The 26,513-nt window shown below is 40.3% G+C and overlaps 1 protein-coding gene across 2 annotated transcripts in view; it reads right to left on the reverse strand.

Annotated features, from left to right (window-relative positions):
- Positions 1-26,513, reverse strand: part of NEGR1 (neuronal growth regulator 1) — a 573,510-nt gene that overhangs the window by 109,877 nt on the left and 437,120 nt on the right. For both annotated transcript variants that reach the window (XM_081866559.1, XM_081866558.1), the window contains exon 5: positions 20,831-20,962. In XM_081866559.1, the coding sequence (XP_081722685.1) occupies positions 20,831-20,962 (132 nt within the window). The remainder of the gene's footprint in view (positions 1-20,830; positions 20,963-26,513) is intronic.

Here is a 26,513-nt window from a genome sequence, read left to right on the forward strand (position 1 = left end):
TGGCTCCCGGTTTCCAAATATGCCAGCAGCAGATGAGGATTATACTGAAACATGAAATTTATTAGGGCATGATCCATCCACCCATAATTAAATACTGCTCAGTTCCATTGATTCCTGTAGAAGAAACGAAGGCAAAAATTGCCCAATGGGGCACAAACGTTTTATTGTGTCATGATCTCAATGTATTGTAATTGCAATATTGAAAATTTGGAACTCCTCCCCCAACCTGCCTAAAGCAAGTTAATGGAAAATATGGTTCTTTTTAGTGGAAAGGAAGGATGCAAACATTAGGCCTGTTTATTTTATTAAATTTATTTTGAAGGGGATAAATAAAATGATCATAATGAAGACAAGGCTTTAAGATTTGTAGTTTCATCAAGATGCAACCCCAATCGTGTTATGTTATGCCATGTTATCAAATGCTGTAATTTGATATAGTGTCAAGTCATGGAAAGAAGAGTAATATGAGTTGTCAAAAATCATGCCTTAGTGTAGGGCTGATCATGGGCTATATCAGTAATATTCAGACTTCTGGCTATAAAGAACCCTTGCTGCATGGTGTCCTCTGCTGAAAATCCTTCACATTTACCATGTCTATGGAGGAGGATTGCAGATAATGTGCTAGGGCACATATGCCATCCACGCTGGCTGAATCTCACTGCTGCTGTCCCGATTGAACTAAGAGGGCAATCTAGAACATTCCCAACATCAAAGGGAAAGCTCATAACAGCTGTTTTTAGTTGTGTCCTTTCAGGAATTGAAGTCCTTCCATTTGTGGAAAAGTTTCTGATCCACCGGAGGCCCCTGCTAATGGAAGAGGAGGGGCGATATTCACCAAACCTGCCCCTTCCTTGCAGTTCCCTGAACCCCTCTAATCTGTTCAAGAAGATCAGCCGGAGAAAACAATGAAAAGCGGAATCAAGCCTTCAGAAATAGTAAACAAAATATGCTTCCCCTCATCTAGTGTTAGCAGAGGCATTTGTTAAATCAGTGGTAGCCAATGGGCTCCAGATGTTGGACTATAGCTCTCACCAACCCCAACTGGAAGTTCTGGAAGGCACCATGTTAGTGTTTCCTGTATATTATTCTGTGAATGTAATGATTCTTTAAACTTATGGAAAAGCACCATTGTATACAACCTGGTATCTTGATATAATAGTTCGTTATATTTGTATACTGTTTAAGGACACAGACAATGCTTGTTAAATGCTATGCTGCCATCCCAGTGGTTAATTTCCCTGCCATCCGTTCCCCTACATGTTAATTGTGTGCCAGTGCAAGTTCTCTAATGGGTCTGTCTGGTATGGAAATCAAACACCAGACAGCCAATCATCCCTACCACCTGTACTTATTGTGCAGACTATCTGTCTTAAGAAGAAGCTGCATGTGTTCATCGATGGGAGACTATATAACAAGCCATTTTCTTTACAACATGCATTACAGAATGACCATATCCACTTTGCAAATTAACTGAACAAAGAACCCAATAAAGAGTTTGTTCTTAGTCCCATGCATTTAGAGATGAACTTCCACAGACTTTTTAAAAAAAATATACCGTAAATAAATGTAGAACAAACTTAGATTAAGTATTAAATTATGATTGCAATAAAGAACACAAAAACGAGTTGCACTAATTATATTTGTTGTTTCAGGTCTCCGTACATATTTTGCAGGTATTTTCCTTGTCCATTTTTTATTTAAATGTGTTTGGTTAGTTTCACCATTTCTGCAAGTGCCCTTTTTTTTCTTCAAAGAATAACAGAAGCAGGATTCTTGACAGTAATTTCCCAGCAATAATGTCACAACTCAGCAAAATGGGATTGTTGCCAAAGTCTGAACTATAATTGATGAAAGTTGTGATGGCAAAAATGAAACTTTCTTCTTCAGGAACATTATGAGCTGTATTCAAGTATTCCACAGTGCTAGTGGAAGTCAGCACAATGATTCCTGCTAGTACAGCAAGACCCGCCTCTCCTGCCCCTCCCCAAATCTGGAGTGGAGAGAGGAGATCAGGCAAATAGGAATGCTTGTGCTGATGGAACATTGTCCTTATAACTACAATAAAAACAACCCCTATTTCTTCCTCATACCATTTGATGATTAATATTGTGTAGCCATGGGTCCACACAGAGGACAGGACTCTATTCGAAGGACTGTCACAGGTCAGTCCTCTATTTGAAAGACTGATCAGTCCAAATCCATTGTGAAGATAAAGAATAATAAGATGGGAGAGCGGAGACCTTGATACTGTATTGCCAATCAACAATCTGCAGTTGGACAGCAGAAACAGCACAGAGGTCTGTATCTGTATCTGTATCTGTATCTGTATCTGTATCTGTATCTGTATCTGTATCTGTATCTGTATCTGTATCTGTATCTGTATCTGTATCTGTATCTGTATCATCTCTGTATCCATTCTGACTGGATCTTGCTAACCAGATACCAAATAGTAACAAGTAGTGGGCAGGTAACTGAACACTAAATGGACTGTTGAGCTACCTGATTCAGCATGGTCATCATTCTGCTTTTAGACAGGGTTCCTCCATCAACTTATAACTATGTGGCTGAGAACAAAATGGACAGCGGGGGCTTTTCTTGGGATTGCAGCTGTCCTAAAAGAAAAGCTTATTTATTAAATATATTTTATAAAAAAATACTTATACCCCACTTTTTTATTCCCAAGGTGAGGCTCCCAAGTCAGATAACAAACCATATATATATATATATATGCAACAAAATGAAACAAAACCAAAAACCCCTTGGAAAAGCCAGCACCAAAATAATAATAAGCAACATCCTTTTGAAACAAAACAAACTTCAAAAGATGTTAAAATGTCAGTTGATAAGGCAACAAGCATACATTCCCAGATAGAGAGATCTACAGCGAAGGCACCACAGTTTAAGAAGGCCCCATCCTGTATATCTAAGAGTTGCACCTAATATGCCTTGAAATATATTGATCCCCAAACATTTAATGTTTTAAAGGAAAGGACCAACACTTCACAAAAGCTAAGCCTATAAATTCTCCCATTTTTGTATGGCTATCAACTTAGCCCTCTTTGCTTCAGAATCTGTAAGTACTTGAAAAACAGTCCTGAATCAGGCTAATATAAGTCAATTCAAGTGCAAATCCATGATGCTTATGTTAGCAAAGGATGCACCAATATTGTGACAGATGGGTGGAAATGGCAAGTGCTCACTGCTTCTAGTGTTATGTGAATGTGGTTAGTGGTATCCAACTAAGTCATACTCAGAGTATACCCATTGAAATAAATGGATTTAAAGCCACCGTCATTGAAGCCTGTTGACTGAAATGGGTATACTCTGAGTGTAATGTACTCAGATGTCACCCTATGTGTTCATTTTATCTATTACAGGTAAGTAAGTGAAGAACTGAAAGAGAAGTGAACATACATCAATCTATTTTTCAGGAAGGTTAGCATCCTAATTTCACATATCTGTAAAATCTAATGGTCACAGACTGCAACATCAAAACAACTAGTTTGCAGAAAGGACTGGCTTCCTATTTTAGAGGAACAAATACATAGCAGGAACTGCCAACCTTTGGGGGCCAATAGGCTCAATTGAAAGTTAGAGAAACTGTTATGGGTACCAAACACACACACACACACACACACACACACACACACACACACACTGCAATCAACAACTTATTATATACATTAGAATACCTATTTCAGTCCTGATTTTGGGTGCTGCCTTGGCAACCCTTGTCATAGAAAATTAAAAAGAGGGCAAAATGTTTTTTCCTTAGATATAAGAGAAATGTATGCTTTTCATCATAAGAAATGCTAAAGTTAGCTGAGTAAGCAAGATTCTTGTTACATCTTCCATTGGCACTGGATAAAACCATGAATGTAACAGCCAAATGTTCTGGAGATCCTCCAGACCAGACAACAGGAAATAGATTAACCAATGACTATCACATAGGAGCCTATTACTTCCTTTTTGAAATGGTCATTGCCTTGAATGGGGAGGAAATAATAACCATTCATTACGTTCCTTGTGTTCTTGTAAAACTTGCAACCTCACTAAGCCTTATTATTTCAGCTTTGAGTCTGAATCATATGAATGGGATCTGCCAGGAGAAACATACCGCACTTAATTAAAGAACCCAGGCACCATATGCAACAGAAATAGAAAGTTTAATTAAATTTGGAAGGGCTTCATGATGCTGTATAGATGGGAGAAATTGAGCTTATCAAGTGGCTGCAAAGGCACGCGGGAAGAATGATTTCATAAAGCTTGGGGATCATAGGACTGGTGCAGAAAGATCCTGCCCAAATAATGTAGCTTAATAGGAGAATACATGACACCAGACCAGATGGCACACGCTTGTCTTATAGCGTAGCTTTTTCACAGGAAGACAACTTTACTATAAGAATGGCAGCAACCATTAATCTCTACTTGGAATGTCAAGTTTTCTTAACACTACATCATGGGATTCTAATTCTGCCCTTCCTCCAAGCAGCTCAGGGCAGCATACATAGTTCTTTCTCTTTTACCCTGTTTTATCACAACAACCCTGTGATGTAGGTTAGTCTGGGGGACAGTGAGTAGTCCAGGCTCACCTTGTCATCTTTGTGATAGATTTCGGTTTTGAACCTGGACCTTCCAGATCCTAGTCTGACGCTCTGACTCAGGGATGGACTTTGTTAACCTTTGGTAATCTGGTGCCCTGAATGAGGTCAAAATTTGCCCCCTCCCATGGATCTTCTCCACTATGGACCCTCTCAGTTTTGCACCCCTTTGACCTGAAGCCCTATGTGGGGCAACCGTCTGCACTGCCCTAAATCTTACAATGCTCTGTCTGCTCCACCATGTTGTGTGTATTACTAAAGTATCTGAGATGTATTGCTAAAATGTTGACAATTTATAATAATATTTTAAATGTAAGCATGTTCCCTTACAAGTAGGTCTAGCTGTGCTCAGCTTGGCCTAATTGTAATTTGCAGCATGATTAGGACTGCAGACCAAGGCTTGCTGCAATTACTGGGAAGGAAAGTCCATTGAAAATAATGGGAATTGCTTCCAATCTAACGTGGCTAGGACAATGAATACTCTCAGATTACAGAGCAACGCACCCCAATTAGGAGGGTTTTTTTCTTTTAAAAGAAAAAAAAATCATTACATTATTCCTTGGTTGCTATACCAACCATCAATTGCTTCATTTATTTCTAGATATCTGCAAGCCATGTCTTTCAACAGACAATAGAAGGCATTCACTAAAGGCAACTGCAGCCTTCTTCTGATATAATATAAAATCAGACGAAAATTACCTGGAATGTACTTCACAAAATGCATGCATGATATCTACAATCCACTGAGGCATGTACCTGTAAACCTCTGGGTACTATCATGACCCTGGCAACTCCTGTGAATACACAACAGGTCTCAGTGGCTACAGGTGTACAAACTGTGTGCACCCATCAGTATATAAAGCATAGTGGTCCTGGTACATGTACTTCTATCACTTCGTGTGTCTCCTTAACAGCTGAGAGCCTTGCCTGCTTCCATGGAAAAATATTGTGTCTGAGATAATGTCAAGGGGGGTTGTATTGAGTGCTTCATCTGCAATGGCTTCTTCACACGTGCAAACCATTGCTTGATGTTGCAGTCTCTGATACTGAATGACAAAATCACCGTAAGGAGTGAAAAATGAAGAAAATAACCTGGATCCTTTCAATGGGGTTGAAAGATCATGAGCAATGATAACAGTGGAAGTTAAAAACCATAAACGCAACCAACAAGAACTCAAAAAATTAAAGTTAAACCTACCCTAGTACATTAACAAATAAATCCGCTTTGTTCACTGGAGATTACTCTTGGGTAAGGTACATAAGATTGCAGACTAAAGTTCTGTGCTTTCTCCATAGCAATTAAACTGTTTGTGTTATGAGCAATTTCTGAATTGGGACAATTTATTTACCCTGATTCCCAAGTGACAGAATAAACAAACTGGTTTTGCAGAGAAGCAGCATCCTATTGCTGTCTTTTGAGTTTGTGGGGCATATATACATAATAAAGCAGACCAATACGTCCAGTCAAATGATATTGCTCAGGACATTGCTCATTATTACCACATAATGAATGGGAGGGTTAAGCCAGTGTTAGCATAGAACAGATTGTGGAGTTGTGAAGACAGCAGCTGTCACAGCATGACAGCTTTCTTGTTAGTGAATCAGCGTTACTGACAGGGTTTTTTTTCCTTTTTTTATTAATTTTGAAAAGCCACTGTTCACTGACACTGCCTTGTACCTGATATACATGCACATTTCATGAAGTAACCATGAGAAGTGTAGGGCCTACCCCTCCACATTAAAAATAAACCAAGTTTACAAAATGCTCTTATGGAAAGCTGCAGAGACAGACAGAAACAAATCGAAGAATATTAGGCTGATGACTGGTAAACTCCTTTTAAAAAGGAAGGAAAAAGCCATTATCCCAGCACAAAAAAGATTCATTTTCCAAACAGATGCAACAACTACAGAAATAAGATTTTTTAACTAACTAGGCTCACTAACAGGAAGATATCATAGAAAAACATGGCCACAAGCAGGGAAAATTGGCAATGTTAAATAAATCTGCAGTTGTTCTCCTCCCTTGCCAAGGTTTAAGAATTTTCCGTTATTTCTATTAATCCTGTGGGACAGGAAAAGAGAAGACGACCAGCACAAACAGATAGCAGGTATCAAGATGCCCGTTGCACAACTTCTCACTGTAGAAAAAGCACTCAGTCCAGGAATACAGAAATCAAGGGAACTATAACCAGTGCTTTCTTTCTGGAGGGGCACAGGGGTATGCATACCCCTAAACATTTTGTGAATCTTTGTACTTTTGTCCATTTACTGTATTAATTTTTCCCAATTTGAACTATAAAATGGTGGTTTTCTTCAGTCAAAATGAGAGTACCCTTAAATATTGTTTTTAGGAAAAAAGCACTTTGAATACTCCGTCACATTAAACGAACTTGCCTACAATATTCTGAGAAATAAGTCTAGCCATCTCTTTTTGATGTTAGTTTTGTATGGTTTCGATTGTTGTTTTTAACATGGGGAAATTTTATTCATGTGATTCTTCTGCACCTATATCTTGAAGTGGTAACAGACCACGGAAAACTATATGACAATTCTTTTCTGGATGTACAGATTGGCTTTGAATCAAAAACACAATAATCTTTTATTTTTAAAAATCATTTTCTTACATTTATATCCTGCTTTTTCCTCATCCCAGAATCCAAAGTGGCATACATTTGGTTGCTAAGCACTGACCAGACCTGCTTAGCTTTAGTAACTGGAGATCTTGCATGCCTTTAAACATGCCCTGGAATGTGGGAAATTTTGGAACAAGAGGGAGATAAATTGAAATTGCAGAGCTTTGAAAAACTAAAAGACAAAGTGCGAGATTGGCTTCACTATTATCAAATAATGGAGGCATACAAATTGGACAAGAAAATTGGCTTCCAGGTGGAAAAATCAAAATTGGAAACAGAACTGTTAGATCCCAAAACAGACTCTGTCAAGAATGTATAACTTGCTGTTGAAATGGAATACTCGGGACGAAATGGTGAAATCTGCTATGATAAAATGGGCACAAGATGTGGGACACAACATTATGCTGGCTGACTGGGAACAGTTATGGACCACAGGTATGAAGTTTACGGCATGTAATGCCTTAAGAGAGAATATTATGAAAATGATATACAGGTGGTACATGACACCAGTCAAGCTCGCAAAAATATATCATTTGCCTGATAATAAATGTTGGAAATGTAAAGAAACTGAAGGTACATTCTTTCACCTTTGGTGGACATGCCCAAGGATTAAGGCTTTCTGGGAGATGATCTATAATGAAATGAAAAAGGTATTTAAATATACCTTCCTGAAGAAACCAGAGGCCTTTCTCCTGGGCATGGTCGGCCAATTGGTGTTAAAGAAGGATAGAACTTTTTTTATGTATGCGACAACAGCAGCAAGAATACTCATCGCGAGGTATTGGAAGACACAAGATTTACCCACCCGGGAAGAATGGCAGATAAAGGTGATGGAGTACATGGAACTGGTGGAAATGACTGGCAGAATCCGAGACCAGGGAGAAGAGTCGGTAGAAGAAGATTGGAAGAAATTTAAAGACTGTCTACAGAAATATTGTAAAATTAAGGAATGTTAGAAGGATGTTGGAATGAACCCCAAATTTAGTGCAATCTTTTTGTGTGTGTTTTCATGATTGCTAGCAGTGTTGCTATTGAATATCAATTTAACCCTCAACAATTATATATTTGCTGATATCCAAATTAACAGCTCAGGGTGGAATCCACACACACATTAAAAACGCTGTGAAAATGCTTTTTCAAAAAAACGTTTTGAAAAAGACATTGAATTTGGCATAACTCATTGTCGCCATCTAGTTTCATATCTGTATATTGCACTTTACAACACATTTAAAATGTTTTATTTTCAGCTGTATAGCTGAGTACAAGGTGTCTGTTGGGGGAGAAACTGTGTGTGTGTGTGTGTGTGTGTGTGTGTGTACACCAGTGCTCTTGCTTGTCCCCCCTCCCTTTTAATAATAATTAATTGCTCTGGAAGGAAAACAAGTGACCACTGCCTAGATTTCTGGACATTTCAGATGTCTGGTACAAACTAAAAACAAAGGATTGCCTGCCTGAGACACCACCTGCAATTCTTTGACAGATCATCGAGTAAAGAAAAAGAAACTCCGCAGCAAGTCGTCAGAGTTAGCCATCAAAGAAATAACATAGAGCAGAAAAGCCTAGGGGTAATGATTACTCCAATCTGTATTTCACAACCATTGGGGAAGTATTCTTTTTATTGCACAGGTCAGAAATTCATTGATGTTTTCTGTTTGAAACGTAACAGTGGATGAAGGCAATTAAAATAATTCCTTTGAACATATTTTCAAATTCCCCATAATTATTCAGTGTGACTGCCTGGAACTCGTGCTGAAAAATGCATCTATTCTTATGCCTTAGAGCAGCAGAAACATTATGTGTTTGCTGGCATTCTGATTGACTTGTAAAGCTTGCCACTTGAATAGAAAGCTATATGTTCTATGTGACAACAGCAGTGTTATGCCATCAGTATCTTCTTAGCTTCAAGCAGGAGCCAAGCCGTATCCCTTGTCCTACTCAGCTTATGCAACTGATCAGCTCAATATCTCCATGGAAGCAGAAGACAGCTCACCTTGACAGACTGCTGTCTTAAAATGACATGCTCTACATGATAACACAACATAGTCTGTGGACAGAAATGTGAATGGTGGAATGGTGAAGGCCTTTTAGATTTTTAGTGTGGCTTTTAACTTTCTTTCACACTACTCATGTGGAATATTGGACAGTTTCAGAAGATTCATTCTTCATTCTTTTTTTAAAAAATGGGGCTCTTGATTTACACAGCTTACAAGCAGTGAAATATACAGGGCTGTGTGTGTCTTATGCAGCAACAGGACTTTTCTGCAAGCCCAAAACGGAGGCTATGGTGCAAAATGTGGCAATTGAATAAACATTGTTTTTTTAAAATAACTTTTTTGTAATCCTTATAGCAATCTGGAAAGGTCTCAAAAATATGAAAAAATGACAAAAGCTGTCAGTCAGTATAGACAACATTGAGCAATATAGCACAATGGTATCACTCCATATAAGGCAGCTTCCTATGTTCCTATGACAACAGACAGTGAAATAGTATAGCGTTTACCATGAACTATTCTCTCTTTCCCCAGGCAACTGATTTTTTACCCCACAATCCAACTAATCAGTTATATCCACTCTTTCTTAAACTTCAATTCATTTCCAGTTGAGGGGGGAGTGGGGGAATGCCAAATTTCTGGAACGGCTTCAGATTAAAGATAATAAATCGTGCAAAACAATAAAAATGCATATCTTCCTGCTTATTTGAATGACAATATTTATGCAATTTGTGTGAATTGCAGCATTTCATTATTGCAGGATTTTGTTTCAAATGCTGGGTTCAATGTGCATACAGTCCTTATTGTAAATTAATCAGGGCAATATTGTACACAGGGAGTCCAGCTGACAATGGACATTACTGCATCAACAAAGCAGTACGTGCAATTGCTCCATAGAGTTACAGCTGCATTTTATTCCACAGTTTCACTAGGGAGGGTATCTTCCTAGCAGAAGTTGTTTGCATCACTTCTAAATTGCTCAAGAAGGAAAATTGCATCAGCTCACCCATAACAGTGAATCAGGCTGCAATCCTATGCACATACATTTAAGAGTAAATTGCACTGAACAAACATGAATAGGATTGCATTGTTTGCTTGAAAGATTTGCATGTATAGTACAAGAACTGGTCAATTTCCATGCAGTGTATAGTCATTCATTCGGCCTTTATTGGCATAATGTGTAGAGTACATGAGTAGACTAGTAGAAGTGTGGGGAGAAAAGTATTATTTTGTCCCTTTGTGTATGTACTACTGCATGCATGGGGATTAGCAAGTCTAAACCACAGAGCCTAGGGCTTGCCAATCAGAAAGTTGGCGGTTCGGATCCCCGCGACAGGGTGAGCTCCCATTGCTTGGTCCCAGCTCCTGCCAACCAGCAGTTTGAAAGCACGTCAGAGTGCAAGTAGAAATAGAGGTACTGCTCCGGCAGGAAGGTAAACGACATTTCCGTGCACTGCTCTGGTTCACCAGAAGCAGCTTAGTCATGCTGGCCACATGACCCGGAAGCTGTCTGTGGACAAACGCCGGCTCCCTCGGCTTATAGAGCAAGATGAGTGCCGCAACCCCAGAGTCATTCGTGACTGGACCTAATGGTCAGGGGTACCTTTACCTAGTTCCCTAACACTGGGCAAGCTCCATTCAAGTTATGTCCATGAACAGCTCAACTGAAATTCCAACCCGATGCTGTGGCTGAGAACATAAAGGATATTTTCACACAACTGGTAGAGAATCAGACAGAAAAGGCAGATTATGTTCAGTAGGCAACTTGCAAGCATATAGTAGGATGATTAACAAGTGGCAGATTTCAATCTGCATACATTTCATATTAGGCTTTCATTAATGTTAAATAGTGTACAACAACTGCATAGTTCCAATAATTGTACCAAAATTGTTTGTGCTATTTGCTCATTAGATAATACTGTGAAAGGGAACTCAACATTTCTGGGGTGGGGGAAGGATTTCATTTGTTCACTGTTTTGGATCTTGTACTGCAATTTATTCCAGAAATCCAAGCTGGCTTCTTACCATTCTCTAATGTTTTTTTTTAAAAAAAACACACCCTCGTTCCAATGGAACATGCCTTCCAAAAGATTAAAGCAAGAATGATACGTCTCGACAGCAAAAGCCACAACACACACCACAGTCCCCTAATTTCTTCCACAGTAGGTTTAAGAGTACATATATAATTAAGTTCAAGCAACTGGTACAGTATGTCTGAATTCAAAGTGAAATGAGCATTATAGATAATATTATGCAAACTGCCATAGCAACAGCAACACAGACTTCTAAGAAATGCTAATATGTTAAGCTGCTCTGCAAAAAATAAAAAATAAAAAATCCTCCCCCCAAAAAAACAACCACCCAAAAGTATCCAAGAAAAATAAATAATTAAACCCAAACATTCTCTGTTGAAAGAATTCTGATTCTTGTCTGTGAAAATAAGGTTATAGTGAAGTCTGCACAAGGTGACTTTTATCCCTCATTTTCATGCGGCAAAGTTTTTATGCCCCCCCCGCAACCGGCTCCATGTGGTGATACTGAGATTTACCATGTCCTGTGAAGCTTAAACTAAAGTTCTGCTGGTATGAAGATCTCAGGTCTACAGGGCATATACAGGGGGCGGGATGTTACACCCACACACAAACACAGATCCACAAACATGCAAGGGAGCTGCTGTGGATCCATTTTTAATCTCTACTCAAAATACTATACAGAAGAACTAGGAAAAAGTAACATTAGAGTAGTTTGGGTTGGGGTTTTTGCTGCTGCAGTTGCTTACATAGAGATTTTCTTAATTTTTATAGGGATGGAGGTTGCGGTGGATTTTGTCCATTTAATGGCAGTAGGTGTTATGGCGATACTTCACGTGCTGTGTTTTACTGATGAGACAGTTGTGTTTTATAGGATAATAAAGATTTTCTCTTCTTGTTTTAAATAGTTAGGGATATTTCTTTTTAATTACTTTTCTCTGGCTATGAACATTTCTAAGGTGGGTTTTTTTAAATATAATGTTTATTACTTTATTTTAGGAAACATACTTTTTTTTGAGTTTGTGGGGGAGAGGTAGGCTATATACCGAGTTCCTTCTAATTCCTGAAATAGCCTGGCTAGCTTCATGGTGAGGTAATGGGTTGTTAAGGTAAAAAAGGAAGCAGATCTGTGTCAGATGACAAATAGGTGGGCTCCACTCTCTCAACTCACTGGTAGTTGGAAAGACAAAGCCCAGTTGACTTGTGTGAGCTAAAAGGTAGAAGCTGGAAGGAAGACAGCAGGCTGGGAAGGCAGAGAGTCAGAGCCATGCCTGATTTCTGCTGGAATAGGTCCCCTTAGGCTGTTAATGCTGGGAACCCCTCCATCATAGGCTGAGGTTGCATACATGTGTGAATGGACCAGACATCATAAAGACACCACAATCTCCGATGCACCTCATTCCAAAAGAACTTGAAACCTGAGTAAGTGCCTGGAACCTCTGGGATCTCACCCTGCTTGGGCATTGGGGTGGTGCACAACAATATATACTGTATTTCTGAGTGAGGTTGCATGTCCAACTCAACTATAGGGCACAGAATTTAAAACACAATTGAATGTGAGAACACAGTTTTTCTGCAGAATTCCTATTGACTTAGATGATAACAAAACAAGATTCTGTGCTGTTACATAAGAGCATAAGAACAAGGCTACTGGATCAGGCCAAATAATCCATCTAGCCCAGCATCTTGTTCTCACAGTGGACAACAGATGCCACAAAATTATTCTACATTTGGTAACCAATTATTTTCAGCCACAGAAGCAAAACATTCCACAGAGGTGGTACATCTCTAGGACATACATAGTTTGGACAAAGTTGAAGGAAGAGCAAAGGCCTCAGGCAATCTCAAGGGCAGGATGACAGCAGCTTGTTTCAGTTTACTATGAAATGTAAAGTATAAGTTACAAAACGCACACACACACACAAAATATCTTATTTATTTAAAAAACGAAGCCAGAAAGACACCATCAAATATAACTGAACCTCATAAAAATACTTTTACAGTTGAGGTGACTGAGGTATGTTTTCCCCTTTTCACACTTTAAAAGAAGGTTCTCCATCCACTGTAGTATTGTTCTGACTTCCTTCCAGCCACATTTGCTGTTCCTGTGCCAGATCACCAAAGAAACAAAGCCTAGCTCATATTTCCATGGTGAACTGGCACAGAAGCAGCAAGCTGATAGGAAGCCTGAACTTTGCAGAGAGATTCTCCTCCCCCTCCCCACAGCCTTCTGACTTCTTTCCAGCCACACTGGTGCCTACACTTACTTACAATTTTCAGAATGATACTGCTGCTAGGAATAGGAGAAATTAATCTTCTAATTTCACTATTTAAAAAAAGCCCTTTGTCTACAAGTCTGAAGACCTAGCGAAACAGCTGTAGGTACAACCAACCAGCCAGTTTTCTGGTAAAATATTAAAATCTAGTTAATACATGACCTAACAGGGGTTAAGATTATCATCTACAAATCAGCATTTGCTTTATAAAATATAATAGAAAATGTCAGGTGCTGGTGTGGTTGCTTGAGAGCAAACAGGCAAGACTCCGACCTGTCTTTTCCAGCTTTATTATTAGTGCAAACTATTTACAGTGAAGAGCGTCGCAAGTTCATGTCTGGCTCAGTCGCTAGCAGAATCTGGGAGTGGGTGGTCCTTGTACCTCCCCCAGCATAACAGTCGCGTGACCCCCAACCTTCTCCTCCCTCCCCTTCCCTGCGCCTAAACCTACTGCACAGAATGGGCATTGGAAAAGGGGTACTGCCCTCCTCTCCGGTTTGCTCAGGCTTGGTGTTGAGGCTCTCCCTAGCATCCCCTCGTCCCACCACCTCCTCTCCTCTGGAGGTGGGGCTTCCCTCCTCGCCAGAGGAGGAACTGCTTTGCAAGATTTTTGGAGGTTCCCTGTAACACAACTGCCCTTCCACCTCTCGCCTCTGAACTGATGGCAGTTCCCTGATAGAAAATGATAAAAAAACCACTGGGAAAATAAAACGGTATTAAGTCTTATCTGTCTTAACTCAGTTTGGAATAGTATTCTCACATGGAGAAACTAGCAACTTCACAATGCTTCTAAAACGTTCTCTCGCTCTCTCTCTGAAACACCCCACACACTTACCATGTTTTCTAAGGTCACCATTAAAAGAGCATACGACACATTTATTTTTCGAGAAAACATAATTTATGCAATAAAAGTAGATGTAGGGAAGAATAATACTATTTATGCTACAAGAGCACTCACAGACCTTGTTTATGTCTCATTTAAAGCAATCCATCCACAAAACTTCAAATTTGAAAAGCAATTTAAAATGGATAATTTTTCTTGCATACATTTGGATGGCTAAGCAGCTGTTTACTACATGAAATGAATATTCAATATTTTAAAAAATATGCCTTGTGTTTCAGCAGTGTAGCTTCTCATGCATCTTAACAATATTGTACAGTACAGAGCAAAATCTTGAAATGATAGGAAATTATCAACTGCATCTTAGTCCGGACATCTTTCCCCCTTTTAAATTGGTAATAACAAAAAATCATGCAGAAATGGTATGGCCTATAAGGTTTTGCTTCCTCATCTCCTGTTTATCTAATTTAGGCCTAAAAGGGCCACTCCTGCTATTTTCCTCCTGCTGTTCTCTCTGCATTTGCTGGTCCTGTAGTTCCTGCAACTTCTGAAATATTTTTACTGTTACCGTGCACACACGTGGTGGTGTAGGCATAGCAGCTCAGAATATGACCAGAAAGCCCTTGGTTAAGTCTTCGTCACTTACCTCAGCAACCTTACTTGTAGTATGGATACAATAATACCAAGTTTCCTTACAAAGTGATCGTGTAGCTATGTTTGCACATAACCCTAATCCATTGTTAACATAAGCCAAGGTTTATAAACCAACAACAAATCATGACTCATGAGTGTTGGTTTGCTAGTATCACTAAACCATGGTTAAGACACTGGACCAGGTTTGGATAATCAAACTAACCTATGGTTTATTAAACCATTGCATCATGTTATATGCTAACCAAGCCAATGTGGAGTATAATAATTCCAGATTCAGCAAGATCTAAACTGCAAGTACAGTGGTACCTCGGGTTACAGACGCTTCAGGTTACAAACACCGCCAACCCAGAAATAGTACCTTGGGTTAAGAACTTTGCTTTAGGATGAGAAAAGAAATTGTACTGTGGCAGTGCAGCGGCAGCAGGAGGCCCCATTAGCTAAAGTGGTACCTCAGGTTAAGAACAGTTTCAGGTTAAGAACGGACCTCCAGAACAAATTAAATTCTTAACCCGAGGTCCCACTGTATTATCTGATGATTAGAAATCATTAATACTTATATGCAAAAGCAGGCTTTATATTGCAAAGATGGCACCCCACTATACATTAATCCTACTTTGGTTTCTGCAAATCTTCCCTCCTGTCTAATGGGTAATGTTGGCACTGCTTATTCCTCCCTCTTTTTATAAACTGGGATCTGTATCCAATGAAGCCCTACTCAGAGTAGTCCTACCGAAATTAAATAGACCCAAGTTAGTAATGTTCATTAATTTCAATGAGTCTACTCCACATAGGATTAACACTAGATATACGCCATAGTGTCCCATGGTTGGACATAGTAGATGGTAAACCGTGGGAAGAAATAGGGTTGGAGGCAATTGCTGCTAATGGGAAGTCTCCCAAGGTATGTTTCAGAATACTTGACAAAGAGTTTCCCTTGAATAAAGCCCATCAGAAAAGTCACTTGGTGCCTGGAATGTCATTTGAAAGAAGAACTGAATAAAATTAGATATACTGGTAGTTTGCTAAAATGACAATAGCATTATGGCAGGCATGCCCAAAATGGGCCCTCCAGCTGTTTTGGGACTACAATTCCTATTACCCCAGACCATTGGTCCTGATAGCTAGGGATGATGGGAGTTGTAGTCCCAAAACAGCTGGAGGGCCAAGTTTGGCCATGCCTGCATTATGGTGTCTGGCTTGACTATGAGGTTCAAGCAAGTCTATGAATGAACTGAAGAAGCAGGGAATCCAGAGGCAGGTGAAACAGAACAGTTCTTTTTCTTGTACTGTTAGTCTATTCCTCCCTGGCAGCCTCTCTTCCTGGAGCCCAGGAGAACCATATTGTGGGAGGGGTGCCAATATGCCCTCTCACACAACATGCTCCCTTCCACCCTTCACATTCTCCTTTGGAGAGCTAGCTTGGGCTGCTTTTCCTCTGCTACCCTGGGGCCAGTCAGCATCTTCACTATTTCCAGGTCTGCCTGCCACCTGACAGTCCCTTTGGGTACCATTCCAGAAGCACCATCTGGTGCAGCCAGGGATCTCATTGGCATAGAAACAAGAAGTCCAGCATGTCCCCATAACAAACGTTCAACAACTTACCTCCTAATGAAGACAACTCAAATGACAATCCATGTTCAATTCCATGAGTACAATAAAAAACAAGAATCAGTCTATCCCAACCACCATCAAATAAACTGAGTGTCAAAGGGCTAAGTATACAGGAATATACCCCACCACACAAGTTTTAGCAATATGACTTTCAGAATTAGACTCATCGAAAACAATGAAGTAGATTAGGGGTATTATAGGAATTTGTTTCCAAACATGAAAACAAACACATCCATTGAAAATGAACACGCAGACACACCCACAAATCATTTCTCCGACTCTGAGCTGCTTTTTTCTGCCTGCAGCTGTTCTGCTAAATGCACATCTGGTGGGTGTAATGGCTGCTCCACCCTAATGAGTTAACTCTCTTGCCAGGCATATGCTCATTTGCATGATACAGAGATCACAATGTCTCTCTTGCAGGAGTTGCTGCTGGTTGAAGCTTCGTCAGTGAATCATGGCTTACACGTAGACTCTCAACCATCCATCAATATTTACCGCTACTTTAATTACAATTGTAGAACCAAGGCCATTAGGACAAATTGGACTTTGCTATGCTGCCATAAATCTGGTGTAACTTCATTGATTTCTAGACAGTTACTCCAGATTTACAGCAGTGTAGATGAAATCAGAATCCTATTCAATGTGTCCAAAGGAAGCTGAGTGGCAAATGATACACAATTTCCACATCAAAGGACCAAGTGACTATGATCTTTCCCCCCAGTTGGACTCTCTCCCCTTGTTAATACAGCAGTTTACTCAAAGTCTTCTTTTCATCTAGCAGGCAAGGCAATAAAGTTTACTCTCCAGTGTCAGAGAACCAGAGGTATACAAGTAGCAATATACTGTGATTTAAGTGCAAGACCTGAACACACAATATGCTGTGCTGTTATGAGACTCTTCTGCCAAACTGTATGAGATTTTGTTTTCCAATATGAGTAAAAGAAGCAAAGAGAGAAAATGGATGGAAGACACTGGAATATATTTGATCAGCTTCTTAGAGACCAGGAGTTTTTATATTCAGTGAGGAGAGGGGGAAGGGATACTCAAATAGTTTTCATTAAGAGGCCCCACCTCTGCACCAACAAATAGCTGAACAGATCTGAGATTCTGGGTGGGATTGTGTGCATAAAAATACTGAGGAATTTATTTGTTACAATAGCAAGCATTCAAAAGAAAAAGATGAAATTGAATCGATAGAACTTCATGTTTTTAATGGAAGCTTAGACTGTTTCAAGAGGTTTGAGATCAATGTGTCTGCTATGAAGACTAAATATGCCAATATCCATCTTCTGAGAATTTAAGCAAGAATACTACAGCCCAGTACTGCACCCCCCAAAGTGGCCAGCAATGTTTCTTGGACGCTCACAAGTGAGAAATATTAATTATTATTTTTGTGATAATCAAAGGTAGTCAGCTTCTGAATACAGAGGAACTCTAAGCATGTTGGACGGCTAGCAAATTTGCACAGACTTCACAGAAGAGGAAGGAGGATATGAAAAATGGTCTGCATTAATACTGCTGTGGATTATTCAAACAGAAAATAAGGAGGCACTATACTGTACTAACCACTCGATTTATGCAGGCTGTGCATCCAACATAGAGTTGCATTACACAGAGGCAGCTCAAGGCAATCTAAGGAGGATTCCAGTGCTCCTATTCCAGCTTCAGGCAATAATCAAGAAACAAGTTTGACCAAAAGAATCCTCAGAGATAGCCCATTGCTAGTAGTATGATATACTTGCCAGCAAAGCAGAGCATTCTGAGGTGTTTACAGACCACCAGCTATGCTTTAAAGCACAAAGCACAAGTCATCCCCTGCAGATCTTTTGAAAATTGCTAATGGCCTTGGTAATGATGACTCGATTATTTCCTGCATGCTGTAGCCATTGCAGTGTGCTGTGCTAGATGCTGTATGATTTTTATTGCATTTGTTTTTGCTTCCTTTAATTCTTATATTGCATTTCATTGTATTGCAGTTTGCATTCCACAGAATTCAAATTGCAATGCAGTAAAATACAATATAAGAAACATGGTTGGCATCTATCTGTTTTGAGAGACAATGGAGTGCGTCTCCACTAACTGCTGAGTTAGCCAGACATGCCATGGACCACCTGTATGAAGCTCATGGACCACTGATAGTCCACAGACCACAGTTTGGTAACATCTATTTTAGAGAATCAGATCCAGTTCAGAGGTTCAACAATCACTTAACAATAGTAGGCAATTGCTCTCAAGAACATAATACATAGCAGCTGGATGCTCAGAATTTGTTACTTCACCATAGATCATACTATAGCAGGGTGGTCCAACTTGCAGCTTGAGTGGCTGCATATGGCGCTTGAGGCCTTTTTTCATGGTCCTCAGCAACATTTGACACTCACCCCCAGCCCTTGTGCTGCCTTCCCAAAGCTGGGCTTTGGGATAGAGCTGTGATGGCTGTGACAGAGTCCTAGAGTCCTTTCCCCCTGCTTCCCAAAGCCAAGTTAGCACTTTTGCAGCTTTAAACTTCTAGTTGTGCTTAATGTTACATTTAAAGTCCAATGAAAATCAGATACAACCAGTAGTTTTTATAGCTGTAGAGAGCATATGCTCTCCCAATACAAGTAAGCTTTAGCCTTAAATGCTGCTGAATGTTCTTCTTCTGCCTAGTCAGAATGAATCATTGCTTGTAGTAGGGAACAGATGTTGACAGTATTTCTGCATTTCACATGAAATGGCTAGGTGAGGAGCTGCTAGGTAGAGACAGACAACTGCCTCTTGAAAAAGCCTTCTAAGAATATCCTTCACTTCTTCAGCACATTTTTCTAATGCCAATGTCATCTTGGGATTGCTATTTATTGTTTTCCTTATTTAATAATAGTGTTGAAAGCATATTACACACAATACAAACCTTTGAATAGAAGCCCAGGAACTGAAACTAAGTTATAGCAACATGGGAGGTGACACTGTCTATGAAAGAAGGACAAGAAATAATACAGTGGTATTTGAGAGAAAGCCCCAAGCAACAGAAGTCTTGAAACCATGTGTCTGAGAAGTTTAAAAAAACAGACCTAGTTCCTGTTTCCAAAATAACTTTCCAGTGTCCACCTTGCAGAAAAACTAAAGTTGTATGTTATAAGGAACTGGAGAGCTCAGCAAGGAGAGAAACTTACTTAGGTACCCCTGATGTTTATAAGGACACAGATTTTTTTTTTAAAAGCTGCCCTTCTGAGATGTGATCAAGGGTCCATTCAGCCTGGTATGGTATCTCTGAAAAACTCACAGTATGGGCATAATGTAAAAGCCCTACCTGGAATGCAGCAATCCAAGGCAGCACCAAGCACCCAAATGATGATTTTGTTAGTCTGAATGGAATTGCAAATCGTATTCTGGAACATACGAATAATAAATTTAGTCTAGTGAAGTGCCCACTGTGACATGAATTGGAGTACCAGGAGAAGAGCCCATATGCTGCAGGGGCCTCCAGGTGGTACAATGTGCATCTTTAACATAGCCCTACAGCTGTGAAGGGCACCACTCACTTAAAGGGATCTGTCTTGAGCAGGCTTCCTCAACCTCGGCCCTCCAGATGTTTTTGGCCTACAACTCCCATGATCCCTTGCTAGCAGGTCCAGTGGCCAGGGATGATGGGAATTGTGGTCTCAAAACATCTGGAAGGCTGAAGTTGAGGAAGCCTGGTCTTGAGCTCAGTAGGGAAGGGGCAAAACCTTCCTGCTTACCTCACTGTCTTTGGAACCAGGGCGGGACCCAATCGGCACAAATAAAGCTTGTCATGTCAAAAACACAATGCACTAAAGTAGTGGACAATCTACTGACCATTTACAGAGTTTCCCAGGATTTGAGGAGTTGAGCCCAGGTCTGAGACTGAGACCTAGTCAGGTATGCTACCAGGGATTGTATGCTCAGGTGTCAAACCCCCTTTTCAGTCACAGAAAGGAGCAGCAGCATGAAACATCAGTCCTTCTGATTGCCAGGAAAGAACAAAGCTCTTGGTCTGATGAGAAAGGCTTCCATCATGAGTATGGTTGCTTTTGCACAGAACCTGCTGCCATGGTGCTAATCTCTCGCAGCTAACATCACAGATAACCACTATTTGACAGCTACCTGAATGCATCTTCTACATCACGCTGTTTTTCACCAACCTCTTTCATTTCAAATATTCCCCCCCCTCCAAAACACATGCAACTTACAGTTTACTGTGACTTTTACTTTTTTCACATCTGGGACTGAGACGTCGTTTTCAGCACTGCATTCATATTCCCCAGCTTGGTCTCTGGTAATTCCATAGATGTCCAAATACTGTCCACTTTCAAATGGTTTGGCTGAAATTAAAGGGGAGAGGGAGAGAGAGATTAAAAAGAGTGTACAGGAAATTTCATTGGAGCTGATTGAAGCTCTATTCAGGTAAAAACAACCAGCTTGTTGCAGGAAACTGCTGACAGAACTATTCCTGAAATCAAGGTGACAAACGATTACATCTTTCACCCCTTCTCCCATGTGATGAAAACAACTGCACATTGCACAGCCTCACATAAGGTAGCAATACTGTAACAATGACTACCACAAGAAGCGATATACACGGTCTCTTTATAATTGATTAGAGTTACCTAACCTTGGCATACATCAAATAAATCTATGCCCATTTTGCAATTGAGTTGAACAGCCCTCTAGCAGGATAGATGAAAATTCACCATTATGCTTCAGTTCATATTGACTTTTACAAAACATAAGGTTCCGCCTTACCTAGAAAAAAAGCTGACACGCGTTTCAAATATTTGCTGTGGAAAGGCATTTCGTTTTGACTAAAGCTTCTGAATTGCAATGTTCTGTTAACAGCTCCGATATCCATTGTGTTCTAGTCCAGGGTTAAATGTGTATACAAGCCTGTACTGTACGTGCCTGCATTCAAAATCAAGGCACAGGCCAAGAGAATTCCTGCTCAGCTGCTGGACTCAAAGGGCTCTGGTGACAGCAGGCCTTTGCAACCATGCCAATATTTCCTGGTGTGGCTTCAGCCAATGTACACCACACTGATGCACAAGAGGTGGGGCTCAGCAGTGGTGTGTGGTGAAGTTTTTCATAGGGGAACAGTTAGGGCCAGAGGCACTGGCTTGCGAGGGCGAGGAGGGGCAGATGTTGTGTGTGTGACATTGTGCCTCAGGCTTAGGGAAGGTGGTGAAAGGGCTCTTGGACCCCGTCAGAGCATCATGCCTCCCTCCCCAAGCCAGTCAGAAGCACAATCCCCTACCTCAGTAGGGATGAATCTGTCCATTTTGGTTATCTCGCTTTCTTATTTTTGCATACTTACATTCACTTCCAAAGGAAAATCCTGCATGAAAATCCACCAGCATTCTAGAGTGAATTTCTTCCAAGAAGAATATTTCTGTAAGCAATTTTGACTAATGTGCACATTTTTTTTGCAAGCGTGTGTGCCTAATATGCATTTTAATGTTATTTTCATTTTTATGCACACTTTCCCCTAATATATGCATTTTTGTAAACATTGCTCAGAAGACTGCATCAAAAAATTCAAGTAAGTGCAGCTTTCATGCAGTTTCGGAAGGTGTGAATTTGATAGATTTGGCTTTAAATGTTATTTGAATTTCTCCCCCATATCTACTCCCAGCACAGGACTGGGACCTTATTTCAAGTGTTTCAAAGCATAAATGGGAGCACCAATGCAAAAAACCACACCAAAATATGCCTGCCAAATCATAATTAAAAATGAGGAAAGGCAGAGGCAGGGAAATCAATTAATAGGATACAACAAAATACAGTGGAGTGATGCTGTTTCCTCCTTTTCTGTTTCACTTGGAAGGAATATATTATGAAAGGTAAGCTTCTGCTAAAGAGCCAGCTGTTCCTGTTTATGTGGTTGGCTGCTGTTACATTCTGCTAGGGCGAATGAATTTCTATGAAAATATTATTTACTATCAATTTGAAATGAAGCATATGTTACCAGCCAGAACGGAATAAAAGCTGCATTTTGCATTGCTTGAAAGTAGTGTGGCCTAGTAAAAAATGCTCTGTTTTCATATGCCGTTGCAGCAGTATTTGAATCCACTTTGCTATGTTATACTGGAATCAGGTTCCTACTGAGAAGCCGCAAGTGAGTTTCGTAGCACTGCATTGCATTAAATTGCAGCAGATGGGGGTGTGTTTGTGTGTGTGTGTGTGTGTGTGTGTGTGTGTGTGTGGAAAAAGCAAAAAATATGCTTGGATCCAAAATTCCTCAGATGGTATTTTTCTGTGGGGGAAATGTGATATTTCTCTCTCTCTCTCTCTCTTTTTTTTATATGATTTTTATTAATTTTCCAATAACGACAAATTTGTAACATCATTAAACATCAAAAACTCATCACATATTTTTTTTTCTTTTAGACTTCCATCAACATGTCTGATAATTTCCCGTAATTATCACAAATCTTCACATTTCTTAATTTATATTGCACTATATATATCTTTACTTACCATGTTGTTTAAACAATATTTCTACCAAATCTTCTTACAGAGCTTCTTGAAAACTTACAAACGTTATATCATTATCACAAATATTTTTAATATATTCTGTAAATTTACTCCAGTCCTCAGTGAATCTTTGGTCTCGTCGGTTGCGAATCCTCCCTGTCAATCTGTCCAGTTCCGCGTAATCCATTAATTTCGATCTCCATTTGTGATATTTTTCTCTTAAAAGAACCCACCCACCCACGGCCCTAGAAAAAGAAGGCAACTTTAGGAAAAGGCCACGCTTCAGTGGCAGAGCATGAGCCGTGCATGTAGACCAGGGGTCAGCAAACTTTTTCAGCAGGGGGCCGGTCCACTGTCCCTCAGACCTTGTGGGGGGCCGGACTAAATTTTGAAAAAAAGAGAGAACGCATTCCTATGCCCCACAAATAACTCAGAGATGCATTTTAAATAAAAGCACACATTCTACTCATGTAAAAACACGCTGATTCCTGGACTATCCATGGGCCGGATTGAGAAGGCAATTGGGCCAGATCCGGCCCCTGGGCCTTAGTTTGCCTACCCATGTTGTAGATGGTCCATGGTTCAATCCCTATTATTTCCAGGTAGGGCTGGGAGAGAACCCTGTCTGAAACCCGGAAAACCACTGCTAGCCAGTGCAGACAGTACTGAGATAGATGGGCCTATGGTCTGGAGGAGACTCTTGAGAGTCCCATGGACTGCAAGAAGATCAAACCTATCCATTCTTAAGGAAATCAGCCCTGAGTGCTCACTGGAGGACAGATCCTGAAGCTGAGGCTCCAATACTTTGGCCACCTCATGAGAAGAGAAGACTCCCTGGAAAAGACCCTGATGTTGGGAAAGATTGAGGGCACAAGGAGAAGGGGACGACAGAGGACAAGATGGTTGGACAGTGTTCTTGAAGCTACAAACATGAGTTTGGCCAAACTGCAGGAGGCAGTGGAAGCCAGGAGTGCCTGGCGTGCTCTGGTCCATGGGGTCATGAAGAGTCGGACACGACTAAATGACTAAACAACAACAAATGGTCTGTCTCAGTATAAGGCAGCTACCTATGTTCCTATGCAGAATATTTTATGAATATTCCCCACTATATCCCCCTGACAATGCACTGGAATGGAAGCAGGTATGGGGAATTATGGAGGGTGTGAAATGTGTCCAAGCTGCCAATATGCAAGTTGTTGGTATTGCCAGTTTCAATGGCAGCAGCAACAACAACAACAACAAAAGACAGGAAAATATTGTATAAAAGGTGAATGTCTTCTGAATTAGCCCTTGCTCTGAGGAGCACAATGCTGATGGTAAGCCCAACACCTGAGGAACTGCTGGCTCTCCCAGTTTCTCTATCTACAAATAGGATGGATTGCATGACACTGTTTGCAATGAAGCCTATGAAGTGGATGTCATACCTCAGAATTCAAAGCATCTCTTAAAACTCTGAAGGTTGGTATGGGGTTTTTACAGAGCAATCCAAAGCCCTTTACACTGGGTGGGGGTTGTGGGAATAGGCAGAGACCTGCAGAGCTACAGTTTCCAAAGTGATGTAACAATCCCATAACCAGGGAATTATATCTCAGGGGTGGGTGGGTGTTTCCTAACAACTCTCGGCGCTGTTGACAAACACCAGGTCCCAGGATTCTTGGGGGAAGCCATGACTATTTTAAGTGGTATGATACTCCTGTGAATGTACAGTGCAGAATGGGGTCCTGGTGGCACATTTAATTCTGAACTTCATTGAATGAGGGAAGCAAATAATGAACATGGTGCACTTCAACTCTGCACATTAGGGTTTTTCCCAGCCTTCAAATTTTGATCTGCCTCTAGGATTGTAATGCTGGTAGAATTTGCTCTGCAGCCTTGAGAGCAGCAACATTTGGCTCCAGCCAAGGTCAATACTGCTGCCACTCCAATATTGACAGAAGTGACAGGCTTCAGAGGCCAGCATAGCACTACCGCACAAGCAGCGTAACTTGCCAGCTTGAGGAAGCAGTCATCAGTCCAGTTGAAAAATATCATCAGAAACAATAACTGCAGGTAAAATGGGTGTACCTTGTACAAAAGACTGCTACTGCAAAGGGTGCCGATGGAGGAATAAGCGAGAGCGAGAGGATACTGAATAGCAAATACTTTCAGAAATGAAATGCAATGTAAAAAAAAAAAAAAAGTTGCCAAGAGTGCCTGCAACAGTTCTTATTAGAGCTGTTATTAGTGTCTGTCAGAGTTTCTTAGAACAAAAACGCACGTGGGTGTATGTTATTTGAAGATGCCATAGTAATCTATTAAAATTATGTGCTGCAAAGAACATCATATAGAAGAGTCACTATCACGCTCAGCAGATTTGTTTAGGCAGCACAAGGCATTTATAAAATCCTGAATTTGGGTGGCAGGAAAAATCAGTCGAGGCTAACTCTGGATGTGGGGAACTAGAATATTTGTCCCAAGTACAGGTCTGAAAAGAGATTATAAGTATCAAGTTGTTATGTGTGTCCCCCACCCCCGGCACAAACACGTCTTTCTTCACCCTTAAACTCTTGTATTTTATGATAGAGGAAGGAAGCCACATGTTCAGAAGTTAACTTTGCATAGGAACTACAATATTACTTCCCCATCCTTTGGAGGAAGCACAAGGCAGAGGGAGGGCTTCAGAGTGTACAGAAAAGAGAATAGCCAGGAAATGCTGAGTGTAAGAGAAAGATAAGCATTAGGAGGATGTTAATCTAAGTCCTTCTTTTACAGCACAATCTAATTCATCTTTAGTCTGAGTTCAGTGGGAAACCTCAGGTAAGTGGGCACAGGGCTACAGCTTTGCAGCTCAATCCAATGCACTGTAAGTTCCCTCTCCTCTGAATTTACTTCTTCTTGTGGGCATGGGTCTGCAAGCACTTTATGTCTCTCCTCACCCCAGTCTGCTATCTTACGCTGTGTTTTTAACATACATAAATGAACATACACCAAGTCCAAAGCAAAGAGGGAACTCTCCAGATGCCCCATTCACTCACGTTGCCAGTTCATTTGTCATCATAAATAAAAGTGCAATGTAATGTAAGAATGCCTGGACTCACAAGCAAGCAGTCTAGATCTTAAATAGACATGGTTTTCCATCATGATAAATATATCTGCATCTTATACTATATAGTTGAAGTTGAACTTTACTGATATTTACAATACTGTGCATAAAACTGGACTAACAGTAACAGTAAAAGCAAATGCTCAGTAGCAGTTAATTAAATAAGAAATGTGGATTAATGCTCATATTTGAGTGAGTCATGAAAAATCAATCTTGCTGAAGAAGAGGAGATCGTCTAATAAAGTCATTTAAAGCTCAATTATATGCATGGCTACTTGAAGGCAAGATCCACTGAGATCAATAGGGCTTACTCCCAGGTTAGT

Source organism: Podarcis erhardii (assembly GCF_964252035.2).
Source record: "Podarcis erhardii genome assembly, chromosome: 6".
Taxonomy (NCBI): domain Eukaryota; kingdom Metazoa; phylum Chordata; class Lepidosauria; order Squamata; family Lacertidae; genus Podarcis; species Podarcis erhardii.